We start from the raw sequence: 14,474 nt of genomic DNA, 5'->3' as shown, positions 1-14,474 counted from the left end.
AAATACAACTTATGTACACTCTCACTAAACGACCGAGGCTTGAATGTTGGGATGTCATGCCAACGAAAAACGACACAGCTGCGGGTAATAAATTACTGAGATCGGCCGATTTCACGGACAAAAAGGACCACTAAGGAAACTCCTGGATCCGGCATGTTTCGCCTTACCTTGGCAGGTCATTTGCTGTACTCTCCAAGCAGAGGTTTTAAGCTCTGGTTTTATTTTTGACGTGTTTTCATCGGACTTTTTTTGTACCGGTAAATGAATCTTTTTTTTCAACCAAACTTTGGTGGTGAATTTAATACATGTACATGTATCACCAATTTGATACTGTCTTGTAGCCACCAAAAGATCTTCTTGGAGTTGGAACTTTATTTTGACAAGTGAATACTGAGTCATAAACTTAACTACATGTACATTAGAAGAAAAGAATGTCAGACTCAATATCACACTTTTTCAACAATGTTTTATTGTTTTCTTCAGATAAGCTACATAATCTCCAAGCAGATGAAGAGAGGCAAAATTTTACAGTTTCCTAGCTGCCTGGTTCTATCACAAACTACCTCTTAACAGAAATGGGAAACTAGAAAAACATAACGATTTTAGCTCCCAATATCTGCTTGGAGAGTAGAACATTAGATGGACTATCGGACCAACACTTATAAATATCCATAAAAATCATATGACAAGTCTGAGTCTTCTCATGGTTAAAGTATTGTATAATACAAAGTGGCACTATTTTAAAGGTTTTAAGTTGCTATCCAGTCTCCATGGGCTCAGTGTTCTCTGTTGCTGGCTGCATTGCCTGGTTCATCTTATATTCTTCAACAGCCCCCTATAGGAAACAAAACACAACTAGTCAATAAAATTCATCTCAACATTGCTGTTGAGCTCCAAGCAGATCATACGGTGGCTAGGTGGTATCTGTTGGCCAGAGGAGCGACTTTCGGTGGTTAATGGTCCCTCCTAAGGCCAATGGATACTGCCTTGCCACCGTATGATCTGCTTGGAGATTCACTTCTGTTTCAATATGCCTACAAGGTAGAATGTTTGCCAGGCCATACCAAAGACTTGAGATTGCCCAAAAAGATCACTCAAGGACCAACAAAAAATCTGGTGTCTGTGGACAGGTTGTCAATGGATTATCTAAGGGACCACAAAAAAAAGACACATTTTCCAGGTGGTCCTTATGTACGAACCGGTGCAATAGCTCAATTGGTAGAGTGCTCGCTTTGTAACCGGGAGGTCGTGAGTTCAAACCCTGGCCGGGTCATACCAAAGACTTTAAAAATGGTACACACTTCTTTCTCTGCATAGCACTCAGCACATATGGGAAAGAGTGTGGGAAGGTCAAACACACAGTACTACCAGCGGACCAGCCCCCTGCTGTAGTGCATTGCACAATTGTGTGTTGCCCAAAGGCTACGAAATGGAGATGGGCACCACCCTACGCTCGGGCAAGAGCACGGGAGACCATCTTCTTCTTCCTTACTGTATGTACTTCCTTATGTGTACAGGTAGTATACAAAACATTGTGCTTGTGCAGGTTTGGCTGTATCTGTTTACTGCTCACCTCAAATGTATTTTGCACATGGTCACACATGGCATTCAGTTCTGTTAACCCTCGTCTCAGGATGTCTGCAGCTGGAGGACCTAACATGGCACAGAAAAGTAGACATCAGTCATTGGCATTAAGAAAATGACAGGGCTCAGACTTGGTACATTTGTAATTGGCTGTTACCAACTTTATTAAGTCTGGTTACTACAGGATTCTTTATTAAGTCTTCTTTCAAGAATCCCAACTGATCCACTTTTGTGGGGCAAAAACTTAAACTGTCAGCCACTAGTAGTGTGATTTAGTCAGGTTAGTTATTTTTATTGTGGACCTAAATGACAGGATGTATGACAACAAGAACATAGAACAACCTGGTACCTCTGCTCTGTATTCTGAGGTTGATTTTATGTTCTGAGGGATGAGGCACACTGTAGCCACAGAAATCCACATCAGGGCTGAAAAAAAGATAAAAGACAATTCAAATCACTCAGATGTCAAAATTCAGCAATTCAATATTTTGTCACCTCGCAAGTAGCAGAGTACTAAGCTAAGTTAGTGACTATCAGAGACATGAGAACTAAAAGACAGTAAAAGTGACTTTGAATGAGAAACTTGGCATCCAATCACAATTTCAGGGTGGCAAAACTGGATTTTCAAAGTCAATCTTCTGGTCATTCTTGTAATGACGGATGATACATATACGGTATTTTATATACATTACCTACTTTTTCATGATCATATATCTGAGGGCGTTTCCCAGGGTGTGATCCTCATCATGAAGGACAAATGTCTGACACGACTCATCACTGTCCAGAGTCTGCACCTGTCGACATACAAATAGAAACTTTCAGCATCATGCTCCCAATACAAAATGTTTTGGTGCACCAACAAAATCTAGATGGATCACTTTGAAGGTAGATCATTGTATCGAATGTAAATTTGCGGGGCATTGCATGAATACATAGCTTTTTTGTAAATAGAAACATGCTGATTGAAAGCATCTTGATCAAAAAGCAAATATACAGTGACTCAAGATATGACTGTTAATGTTATGCTTTGCAGTCCATGATGTAGATAGACATTATGATGCATGTTTTGATGGGAGCACTCGGTGCTCGTATCAAAATTTTCTAGGCACACGACTTGATTTTGGGGAGCAAATGCTCCTAAATGGGAGCAGTCTGGAGGGATATCACGTTATCATTGTTTCCCATAACGTTAGTACAAGTTCCTACACGTGCACAGGAGCTAGAACAAGTATGGGGAGGGGGGCATATTTGTTTCACTTTCACCGGCTAGTATCTAAACAAGTATACAGCGATCACGACTACCTAACGTCTGCCAACTTAAAAGTCAACTTAGGCACCATTATAAAGCTAGCTAGGTTACTATGACCCTAGCAGTCCCAAGAAAAACCTTAGTATACAGACCACTTCCAACTTTTTCTTCTGCTGTTCAGCCATTTTGGAAGATAGCTGTCTGTCTGCCGATGCGATTGGTGCCTGCCTAAGTTGTAGAAACAAAATTAACGCATCTATATGAACAGAGTTCACTTAAAACCAAATAAACTAATCAAAATGCATTTAGTTTAGTAATTTCAAGAAATGTTTTGCAACATTTCAGAGTTAATTTTACATATTATGCGGATGTATATGATCAGGCAGTGTACCTGTAACATCAAACACCTGAATATACGAAGGCCCCCAGGGCAGTCATATGACTTCAAAACATCGTCATCTTGCTGAGAGCGGAAGAAGTTAGGAAGGTTTGTCCCACTTTTCTCCTTATTTGTTGCCGACTGGTACTTGTAAGCCCTGGAATATTGCGTCGTATAGCCTTTTATAGACTGGAGATCATCTTGATCGTTTTGGGTACAGCCATTTTGGCTCCTAGCGGTGAGAATTTGGCCCAGACCTGACGATGTTTTTTCTGCACGTACACAGGTGACTATGACTCAGACAAAAAAACTGTCTGTTTTTGCACGAGTAAAAACGTAACCGTTTCATGAAGGCACTGAAAATTGCTGAGTCGATTTACTGGAAAAGCAAACTGACAAAAAAGCAAAACCGTTGTTGCTGGTGAGGCAATGTCATGATTTAGCAAGTGAATCTGATTCAGTCACCAGAAAGCAGAACTTGAAGTGAAACTAAGTTACTAACTCACCAAATAAAATTTACTTCCTTAGACATTATATTAAATAAACACCTTTAAACAGAGTCGTGTTAGCAACACTTAATTCTCTTTTCTGTTCATGGACAAAAAGGACAATGCATTGCTAGGTTAGGTATACACAAGGACATGTCCTTACATATAGTACATGGCATTACACTGGCCCAGCTATTAAAATTTTATCTTTTTGATCACGTAATTAGTTTTGAATGGAGGCACTAATTATAACTCTTTACTTTAATGATTACTAGTACTTGTACAATCAATTTGCATACTTAACCACCACAGATCATTTCTAATGACAACCCACATAAACCCAGTACATGGAACAGGGTGAAGGTAGACATCAAAATATCCCTGGGAAATGAAAAATACCTGGGCAGCTCCAATTTTACCTGCACTGCATTTGCAGGTGATATTTCTAGCCCTGTATCCATATAAATGTAATATCTGTATCTAGTGATGCATACCGGTTCACTGGACTTGGATCCGGACTTGTAAGAATGTTTAGGTTCAAGTAAAAAAAAACCTAAAAGTCAAGAATCGAGTCCGGACTTAATACCATAAAAGACCATTTCACATACCCCTTTTCTTTCCAAACCACCTAAAACCTTCCGTAGATTATAAATCTTTGCTGCAAAATGAAGAAAACATTGCCATCGGGCATCGTCAAGTACCGTCCTCTATGTTATGTGGCCAAACTTTCACCCAGACAACATTGCAAGGTTGCCAACATGCAATTTTGTATATGCCATGGGTTTAGGTCCGGACTTACAAGTCCGGAACTGAACCTAAACCTCTGGACTTGAATCCGGACCTGAACCTAAAATTGGGTTTAGGTATGCATTACTATCTGTATCTGAGAAGTCATACTTTTAGCACATTTTCCTAATACTAGTAATGTACAACTAGTGTGTTACGCCGAAAGGCGGTTATACCAGTTATACAGATACAGATACAGTATATTGACACCTCTCCCCCATGCCCCAGACAGTGAGATGCCGATCCTGTACAGTGTTGTTGCCCGAGGGACCACAGTCCTGGCCAAGTTTGCCAGCTGTGCAGGGAACTTCTCAGAAGTCACAGAACAGATCCTGTCCAGAGTGTCACCGGAAAATGCCAAACTGACGTACTCACATGGAAGGTGAGTTTTATTTCTATAGCTGTGTACCTTAACCTAACATCAGGTACAGGTACTCAACTGGTACACAGGACTGAGGTTTAGGTACAGGTCTGGACCTGTACCTGTTCCTGAACAATCTGACAAATTAACATAGGCTTTTCTGATCTCCAATAACAATAAAAACAATTAAAACTTGACAGACTAACTTAGAGGGTTAGTTTTTGCTTATGGTAGAATTCTCAGTCAAAAATGGGCTAAACTAAGATGTTAACGTGTGTTCAAGTAAATTTGATCTCCTATCCTAAGTAGTCTTGTGCCATGCAAATGTGACCAAAATGACATGTATATGGAGCACAGATACCATGACATAATACCAGAGCCTGCATTGGATGTCTGGACATTGCTATGAATTTAGGAGAACCGTCCACGCATTACCTAGTGTGAAATTCACAAAATCAATTGTGCATCATGTAGCCATCTGGGTATGAATTAGTTGAAAGCTTTCCCTATGAGCATGAATATAGCCAATTATAGTAAGTGAAAATAGCCAATTGCTATGACTTATATTGCAAAAGTGCTATGCAGACCCCCATTGTTAACTAATTTTTGTTTCTATCCAATTTGTTACTTCCATATACTTGTCTACATGTATATCACTAAGCTTCATGCCTACTAGGCTAGTTCTAGAGGTGATTTCTAACAGTTAAAAAATGTACCACTACATTATGTATTATAAACTTAATGCAGCTTAAAAGAATGTCATCAGAATATCAGAAATTGTATTGAGTTTACTGTTAGTAGAATGTTATGTATACCGGTGCTTGGAAGAGTCAGTCATGGCCCTGGTGTTGTATTTATGATTGTTAGTGGATGTTAACAATTCTATGTTTTAATTTTTCAGCTACCTGTTCCACTATGTGTCAGAAGACAGGATCATCTATCTGTGCATCACTGATGATGTGAGTATAGAAATGATAATTCTTCATACTCATACACAGTAAAATATATACATGTCTCCCATGCTTGGAGTAAAATTTTGTGTCAGAAATGTATTAAACATGAACATGCCCTTATTTGGAGTTCCCCTTTGTTGCTACAGGACTTTGAACGATCCAAGGCTTTCATGTACCTCAATGAAGTCAAAAGAAGGTGAGCTGAAGTTTTCTTCCTAAAACCATGTAGTATGTAGTCTAGTACTAGTAGGTGTTACTGCTACAGTTTGAAAAATGTGGGCCCAAAAGTTTACATTCCCCTCACGGTTCATGATTTGAGTGACAAAACAGCCCACACGAGGAGCACTCAGTTTGTGGTACCACCACAAACTACTAGAATGTAAACAAACATGGCTGATAGCTACGTTTCCAGCTTTTCAACACACTCGTGAGGTATCATATTTTGGCACCTCCACTTCCTCAGTGACACTCCTTGCAATGAAGTAGGGTTGATTCAACTTTCTTTGTAAAAAAATGACAAAAAAGTTACTTTTTGTATTGCCCTAATGTTACATGATGCAGCTTTAAGACAAAAAAAGTAGGTGGTAGTTTGATGATATACCTAACAACAATATGCATGTGCCTACTACCAGTACTTTGCAGATGCCTACCAATGATTTGCATATGCCCACTAATACTTTGCATATGCCTACCAATAATGGATCTAATTTGTAGAAAAAAACAGTGGTTGCTAATATATATATGCGTATGTAGGGACTTGCCCAGTATTTAAATCTTGCTGCTATTTCCAGATTCCAGGCAACCTATGGAGCACGGGCACAGACAGCACTTCCCTTTGCCATGAACAGTGAGTTTTCCAGAGTCCTGTCTACACAGATGGTAAGGAACATTAGTCTGGTGTCCAGCCTTTTCTAGCTCTCAGTCTGGTTCGCTTCTCTGATCATGTCCCTTGCTAAATAGCCCAACACCTGTTAAAAGAGAAATGATTGACATTTGTATATTTGAATATACGACATGAGTATTGGAAAGTTCCGACTGGCTCAGAGTCATTAGCATGGTTACAGGGTTTGACAAGTCCAAAGTTTCACTTATTTTCAGACTCGATCTCTGTCAATGATGAAAGATCACAGTGGATGCTATCTGTAACAACTCTTCAGACAATTTATCGCGTCACCTGATTTCTGTATCTGTAATAGCTGGTATAGCTGCCTTTGCTTTCTCTTTTATAAATGCAGTGATGTATTTTGCATTTTGTAATGTTCTACCTGGATGTCTAACCTTCATTGATTCCACAGAAACATTTCTCGGAGAGTAAGGACGTAGACAGAGTGTCCAAGGTTCAGGGGGATCTGGATGAACTGAAGGGCATCATGGTGAAAAACATAGGTTAGTGATGATGTTTTTACTGTCAACTGATGTGCAAAATCACACATTGATAACAGAGTTACGTAACATGCAAGATTATTATTTACTATCATGAAAGATTATTATTTGTATGGTTTAAAAGAGATTGTCACATCTCATTTGTGAATCCCTTAGTCTTAATTATTATGGTAGACCATTGGGACACTGACAACCAGTTTACTTCACCATTCTTGGTTTTCTGTTCCTATCTGGGTCTTCATTTTCCACTTAGTTTCAAGCCTGTCCATTCTCTGATGTTGTCCACTCATCTTTTCCATTGTCTACTTCTCTTTCTTCCTCCCTGTACTGTTGATAGTTTGGGCTAGTCCTGATGACCATGACACGTGGCCATACCACTTCAGTTTTCATTTCTTTACTGTGGTTGGGAGGACTTCATATGGACTTATGCTTTGTTTGCCTCTGTTATATTGTACATGTATTGGCTCTATTCTTACAGACAGCATAGCAGCCAGAGGAGAGAGACTTGAGCTGCTGATTGACAAGACTGAAGACCTGGAGGCAACCGTAAGTCTTTACAAGTTATTAACATCTGTAGCCTTCTCCATGCCTACAAAGCATCCATCTACCTTTGAATCTCTAAAGTACAAACATTTTCGTCCCAAATACAACAGCTGCTGAGCTGTAACCTCTGTTCCATTTATCCACCAGGTTACCTAATGGGTGATTTACACAGGTGCACAGGTGCAGATACACAAATAACCCCTGAATACAACTATAAAAACTAGTTGTCATTAGTGTAGGGCAGTCTTAAAGATCGTGGAATGAAGGACATGGCATGATTTTTACTTTTGCCAATCATTGTTTGGTGCCGACATCTACTGAGATTGTAGTCATTCCCAAAGCCTTACACAAGAACAGCCGGGCTGCCTGAATTTACTGTTAAGCATTGCCAGGACTCCCCCCCCCCCATGCAGACCCTCACTAGAATGCAGGACTTGACCTTGTGCCCCCCCTCCCACAGTCTGTGACCTTCAAGAAGACGAGTAAGAACCTGGCGCGATCCATGTGTATGAAGAACCTGAAGCTCACCATCATTCTGGCCATCGTCATCATCGTAAGTCTGACTCAGATTTCTCTCTTTTTCTGACAGAGCTGCCTGACTAAGGCATGATTTACATGCAGGCAGAAACGTGATGGTATGAAAACTGTGTATGCATGGGAGCATGTGAAACCTGCATATGTCAAAAGATATTCACTGTATATACACCTAGAAAGACAACTTTTCAACATTGATTCATGTCACTATATCAATGGATTGACTTGAAATACAGGATTTGTAAATAGGGAAACAGCATAGCACTCTGAGGTCTATGTCGACAAAGGCTCCGATCAGGGTTGAGTTTACCGGATGAAAGTCTCTACCCTGAAATATATGTAAGTTTTTTGAAAACTATTGATATGATTGTTGTTTTCTTGCATTTCCAGCTGATAATTTACTTCATCGTGTCGGCAGCATGTGGAGGTCTGAGCTGGCCCTGTACCAGAAAGACTTAGAAGATCTGCACCTCTGCAGCTCAGTGTTTATCCCAAGCCTGGTATCTGCTCTGTTCTGTACTTCCAGTTCACTCCTTTGAAGAATGTTGGCAGAACATACTTCACCTGTGACGTATAATGCACATCGGCAGAACGTCATGTTTAAGGTGGTGTTTGCATATTTAAGGATGACATCCCATCTACTATAGTTTTCAAATATTTCATGTTTGGTGCAATGTTGACCAGACATCCAACAAAAACTGTAAAAAAAATTCAGGTTTCACACAGGTGCAGTACATTCTGCCAATGTGTCTTCTTCTGATTGCTTACACTGCTGAATAGTCGCACAGTGCTGAATAGGCACACTTTCATAGACAATTGGCATTTAGATATTTGCCATAAACAGAGTTCTGATCTACATGGCCCCTGTAACGATATGGTAATGTGGTTACACTGCTTCTTAGATCTGGACAAAAGATACAGAAACTGGAAGTTCAGCTGCAGTACCAAGATCAGCCACCGGGAGGCCCAAATTTGACCTTGGTCTTTCCAAGACCCACCCACATACCAAACACCGTCCCAATCCATAAAGGCCTTCTCAAGTTATGCTGACCTCAAATATGCAGAAACACAGACACACACAGACGGGCCAAAAACAATACCTCCATTTTTTTCATGGAGGTAATAATGCATGACATACAGACTAAACATTACAGTTGGGCTGGGTGCCAGGCTATTCTGCAGATGTACAATTAGAAAAGTGAATCGGAGCTAGAACAGGATGGATACCAGGCTAGTTCATCCCAAGAACTTTCCTCCACAGTGGAGTTTTCTGTAGTGGCTAAGAATTACCTAAGGGATATACATGTACCATTCAACCTGTTTAAAGAAGTGTTGTCAAAAGGAAGTGTTGTCTGCAAAGTATTTATGCAATAAAAATTAACTTCAAGTTGATTGCTTCATCCTGTACACTGTTGAAAGATCTGGATAAGGACATTAAATGCTTAAGCCAGTATCTGTTATGTTTTTGCCCTGTATCGTTTTGGTTTGTCTTGCTACTCTGTATTTTAAAGCCATGCGAAGATTTTTTGATAGGAAAATAAAAATACAACATTTGGAAAAATAAATTGTTTTGGGAACACATTTTTGGCTAGTTTAGTCAGTCCTTTTCATGCTTTTAGTCTCCAGATTTGAGCAAAATATTAGATTAAATTTAAGCAAAAAGGCCTGTAGATTCTGACTTATACTGATAATTATTCACTAACACAAGACTATCCATAGGTATATCCAGTGTAGTGCTAGTTATTGACTATTGCCACAACCAAAGCTTAATTTGTAGAGGAACACTATATACCATTTACAAATCTAAACCCTATACCATCGGTACTAACTGCAGACAAGCCCAAATCACCTACAGTGTACATGTACATTGTTAGTTTTACACATTTTCAACATTCTCAGACTGATTTCCACTAATTTGAGTGCTACTGACTCACAATATATTCACTATACATTTGCATAGCAAACTCCGTCTCAACTGTATTTACTTATAGATATTTGCTTTTACATGATTTTTTTCCTAGTGTAGAGACTGTATTTATACTGTTAAATTTTGCTAGGCTTGTATCGTATCTAGAACCCTAGTTCTGTGCTTGAATGGGTTAGCATTAGGATCAGGCACAGTTCTGGACAGTCTACGTGTATCCAAGAATGTAACTCTGCCCCATGCATGGTTCTGGATAGGTCTGAATATCCCAACTATGCCTGGACACAGTTCTGGATAAAGCATGTTTTTGGATACAAGAGCTCGTAAAAGATGGTGGTCAATGTAGATAACTAATGTTTAAAAAATTCTGGTTACTTCAAAGTATACATCCTCTATAGATATGACCTAGCCCTTGTATAATGATCATTGCTATGTTACATGCTGGCTTGCATTGTTTAATGCTGCTAGTACGTGTTGTGTGTACATATATACATGTATCTAGTCTTGTACATCGGTAAGGCTTCAATAGGTGTATATATTCATAATATAAAATTGTAACTTGATACTTTTGTGTAGCAGGAATGACACAATATTGGGCCAGTAATGTAGCCATGCTTTGCTTTGTCTGTGTACTTTATAAATTATCACTTACTTTTGGTGAAGTTTTCAAACAGCACAAGAAAACAGTGACTCAAGCAACTACATTTTGTACTTGCAAACTGTTGGACGTTTCAAGTAGCATCCACTACTTTTTATCAGTGGCTAGTGTATCTCATTACCTTGATGTCTAACCTTCATTGACATATTCAATCATTAGTATCTACATCTTAATTGAATAGTTAAACTGTCAGACAAATGCATCGGTGCAGAGAACTTAGTGGCAGAACAGTAGAATATCACCTGTATTGTTTCTTGAGTATATATAGTGTTGGAGAAAATATTCATTCCACATGGTTTTAGTCCTACAGAGATATGCATCAATCTGTATAGCCTGTATAACCGCCCTTCAGCATGTCCATGTTTGGTGTATTACACCAAACAACCTGTTACACCTAACCTGGTAACTGTAAGCAGGAGTTGTTTAAAGCTGTCTAGTGAGTGAGAGTGAGTGATAATGCCCCAAATGTACTTGGTGGAAGTGAATTTCACTCCATGACAGTTGTAGGAGAAAACGATTCTTTGCATCCTTGGTCCATAACTCTGGTACTTGAAGACATGATTTCTTCATTTCTGTGCTGGCATTAGATACTTAGTAGTAATTGGTAAGTCCACCATTAGGCATGTTTTAAAAGGGCGAATTGCCATTAAGGTAATGCCACTGTATGAGGCAACATGAATTGAGGTTTTTAGTTATCCTACTTGTATAATTGTGTCACATTCCTCGCTGCTATTCATGTGTACAGAGAGTGTTAAGATACTAATTAAATGCAATGTGGAAAATACTTTATTTTGTGATCTCATGTATTTGTATGTTATCAGCCGTTCTACTAGAGAGTCATAAAAAAAGCTATACTACTATTTCTGAGACGTCAAGATCACCACACCATGGATCAAAAGCGCCCCGTAATGGCCAGAAAAATCGCTTCAGGTCTAGGAACAGCTTAGCCAATACATTGATTACTATCGTCACATATCAAAAGCGCCCCATAGCGGCGAAAAAAGCACTGCAGTTCTAGTAGTTTAATTTATCCCCATTATTCCTTTTCCAACTTGTTTCTTCATTGTGTGCAATGCTGTCTACATTCTACTTCTAACACAGCAACAAGGAATAGTAACAACAACATGTGAGCATTTCTGCATAAGTTTTATTTCCACTGTTACAAACCTGATGCAAATCTTGCTTTATTATAACATTGCAGATATCTATCCAGACAGACTCTAATATGTAATAGACACAATGAAATATCAAGAGGAAGAAAGATAAAACGGGTAAAGAAATATCTAGTTTATATATCTATTTTATAGATATATTTGATGTTCCTAATTAGATATCTAATAATCGCTGATGGTTCTAATCTATGATTATGCATCATACCATATGCATCATATTGAAAATTAGATAATCATATCCTATCGTTTAAAATACAATCTGAATTATATTTTGATGACTTATAGTCTCTCTTTCTATATATATAAATGTACTATAAATAGATAAATATTATGTATCCTGACAATAGTTTACAGAAAAGACTATCAGTTTTCACTTGAACAGGTTAGAATACCATTGGTATTTACTTCTTATAAATCTTGAAAATCTTGGAAATCAGATACTGACGACACTTCATGATTGTATACGTATACTATCATATACAACAGTGTGGAATATCTTCATACTTTTAACATTCGGCCAGCCTGGCCTCCAGTTCAGCTTTCAGCAGTTCGAGGATTTGGAAAAGCTGTTGGAAAAAGGTGAAGTCTCGACGGTAGTGCTGGTAATCGCTGTCCCCCGCGTCTAGGAGAGGAACAGGCTCCACCGTCCAACCCTGGTCACCCAACTCTCCAGCCGCACGCAACTAGGGGAAGAAAGGTACGTCATTCAACAGATAAAAGGCAAGTAAAGACGCAGGCTTCAGATCAAATTTATTGTTTTGTTACCTCCATGAAAAAGTGAATAATTTTGGTGTGTGTGTGTTTCCGCACATATTTGACCTTGACAAGAGGCCTCCTGGTGGCTGACCTTGGTACTGCAGCAGAACTTCTGGTTTCTGTATCTTTTGTCCTGAACATGCTATGGTCTTGACGTTGTGGTGACAGATAACTTTTCTTGTCAGGAATACATGAATATGGTGCGGGTTTTCTCCCCCAAGTTTGTGATTTGTGGAGACTAAATTCTATTCCATATATGTCTTGCTATGTGTTCTGTAATATTTGGTGTGGGTCACTACACCAGCAATAGCCGCCTGTGTCCCACGTGTATTGAATTGTTACAATTCCAATCAATCAAATCAATCAGATCATCTAAGTAAGCGCCCTCTGGCAGAACAAATAGAAACTGCAGTTCAGGAAACCGAGGACAGACTCGTCAAAAGCAATGATGAAAGAAAAGTCGAAGCTGTACATTACACGTTCAACTTACTGTTTTTCATCGCGAAAGATATCCGTGGTTTCTTACCGTAAAGCGTAGTTTGAACAGCAGCTTGTTCAGGTCACTGGCGGTGTCGTGCATCGATTGCCGCATGGTGGCGCTGTAGCTGTGCAGGACGATAGTTGGGATGGTCAGCTCGTAACTGCTGAGGTTGTGGAACAGCGAAACCAGACCACTGCCCTCCTGGGTAATACATAATATTTCACTATGAACAGTTCATATTGAGAACAGAGATGTAGGAAACATTTCCACTGTTCCTGAATCAATAAATGATGTGACAAATTTCAATTTGTTAAGGCAAAACAATGGCTAACCTCGATGACAACGGAGGGGGTCGGAACACCAGACATGAAGGCGTCCTCTTTCTGTAAAAAGAAAGCACAACAAATAGTCGTGATATGCTGTGGCGGCAAAACGATTTTTACCCATAAAAAGCTGGAACCAGTTTGTGATATAAACAAGAAATCATTTCCACCAGCGACATCGCATTTTCACAGGTATCAGTATGCTAAGAGGCAAGATTTGTTTATTTTCAATTGCACATGCATATAAAAACAATACAGAAATTAAATATAATACACGATTAAAAGAGAATGTAGAATAAATAACCTATACAGAATGAATGTGCTGCAGGCTTATATTCGTGTCCCGCTCCTTTACAATTAAGAGCATAATTACTAATAATAACAATAATAAAGGTAAGTAAACAACGTATGGAAATTGATTGATTGAACTTACTACCTTAAAAGAATGACCTGACTCGAACAGGAAAATCCAGTCCTGAATGCGAAATCGCTTTAAAATAACACGAAGTTACGCTATGCTATATTGTAACGGTTGCTTACCATCATTGTCAGAGTATCGTTGGTCTGAATGATAGTTTTCGCGGTCAGTTGAAGGTCTCTCCTGAACCCTCTACTCCCACATGGATGGTAGTGACTGTCGGAGTCTGCGTAGTGCACGAAGCGAGGCCTTCGGTCCCTCAGTGGGGATCCCCCGGCCGGCAAGGCGGAGACAGACCGGACAATCGCCACCAGAAACAGCGTCGCCAGCAGCAGAATTCCTGTCGACCAGTGAAACGAAGTATCAATGTCATGTTCATGCAAATGAAGGCCAATTTGCATAATTGCTAAGAAAAGACTGGAATACGGCAGTACAATTCTTGCGGCATTTGTAGTTGAACATCATCATGCAAACCAGGGCCT

The 14,474-nt window shown here is 39.4% G+C and overlaps 3 protein-coding genes across 4 annotated transcripts in view; 1 reads left to right on the top strand and 2 right to left on the bottom strand.

Moving 5' to 3' along the window:
* Window positions 1-486: 486 nt before the first annotated feature.
* Window positions 487-3,054, bottom strand: LOC109477611 (DNA-directed RNA polymerases I and III subunit RPAC2-like). The gene is made up of 5 exons (XM_019778955.1): window positions 2,986-3,054; window positions 2,281-2,378; window positions 1,934-2,010; window positions 1,574-1,653; window positions 487-835 (listed from the first exon to the last, which is right to left on the bottom strand). Exons 1-5 carry the CDS (start codon window positions 3,016-3,018, stop codon window positions 758-760), a joined length of 366 nt encoding a protein of 121 aa, XP_019634514.1. The 5' UTR covers window positions 3,019-3,054; the 3' UTR covers window positions 487-757.
* A 188-nt stretch (window positions 3,055-3,242) lies between these two features.
* On the top strand, window positions 3,243-11,346 carry LOC109477597 (vesicle-associated membrane protein 7-like). Of its 2 annotated transcripts, none has more exons than XM_019778934.1 (9): window positions 3,243-3,320; window positions 4,715-4,868; window positions 5,749-5,806; window positions 5,947-5,996; window positions 6,592-6,679; window positions 7,096-7,186; window positions 7,662-7,729; window positions 8,187-8,279; window positions 8,651-11,346. In XM_019778934.1, exons 2-9 carry the CDS (start codon window positions 4,723-4,725, stop codon window positions 8,717-8,719), a joined length of 663 nt encoding a protein of 220 aa, XP_019634493.1. In that variant the 5' UTR covers window positions 3,243-3,320; window positions 4,715-4,722; the 3' UTR covers window positions 8,720-11,346. The 2 variants fall into 2 exon arrangements, with proteins under 2 accessions (XP_019634493.1, XP_019634495.1); XM_019778936.1 differs by having other exon boundaries at window positions 3,250-3,320; window positions 4,719-4,868.
* Window positions 11,347-11,617: 271 nt separating this feature from the next.
* Window positions 11,618-14,474, bottom strand: part of LOC109477601 — a 5,038-nt gene continuing 2,181 nt past the window's right edge. Inside the window, exons 3-5 of the mRNA XM_019778944.1 lie at window positions 13,584-13,634; window positions 13,297-13,452; window positions 11,618-12,697 (exon numbers count right to left, since the gene is read on the bottom strand). Of these exons, the coding sequence (XP_019634503.1) occupies window positions 12,521-12,697; window positions 13,297-13,452; window positions 13,584-13,634 (384 nt within the window). The 3' untranslated portion in view covers window positions 11,618-12,520. The remainder of the gene's footprint in view (window positions 12,698-13,296; window positions 13,453-13,583; window positions 13,635-14,474) is intronic.

This window comes from Branchiostoma belcheri, unplaced genomic scaffold (assembly GCF_001625305.1).
Source record: "Branchiostoma belcheri isolate BF01 breed outbred unplaced genomic scaffold, Haploidv18h27 scaffold40, whole genome shotgun sequence".
Taxonomy (NCBI): Eukaryota; Metazoa; Chordata; class Leptocardii; order Amphioxiformes; family Branchiostomatidae; genus Branchiostoma; species Branchiostoma belcheri.
The sequence above is the reverse complement of the archived record's forward strand: the minus strand, read 5'-3'. Positions and strand labels throughout refer to the sequence as shown.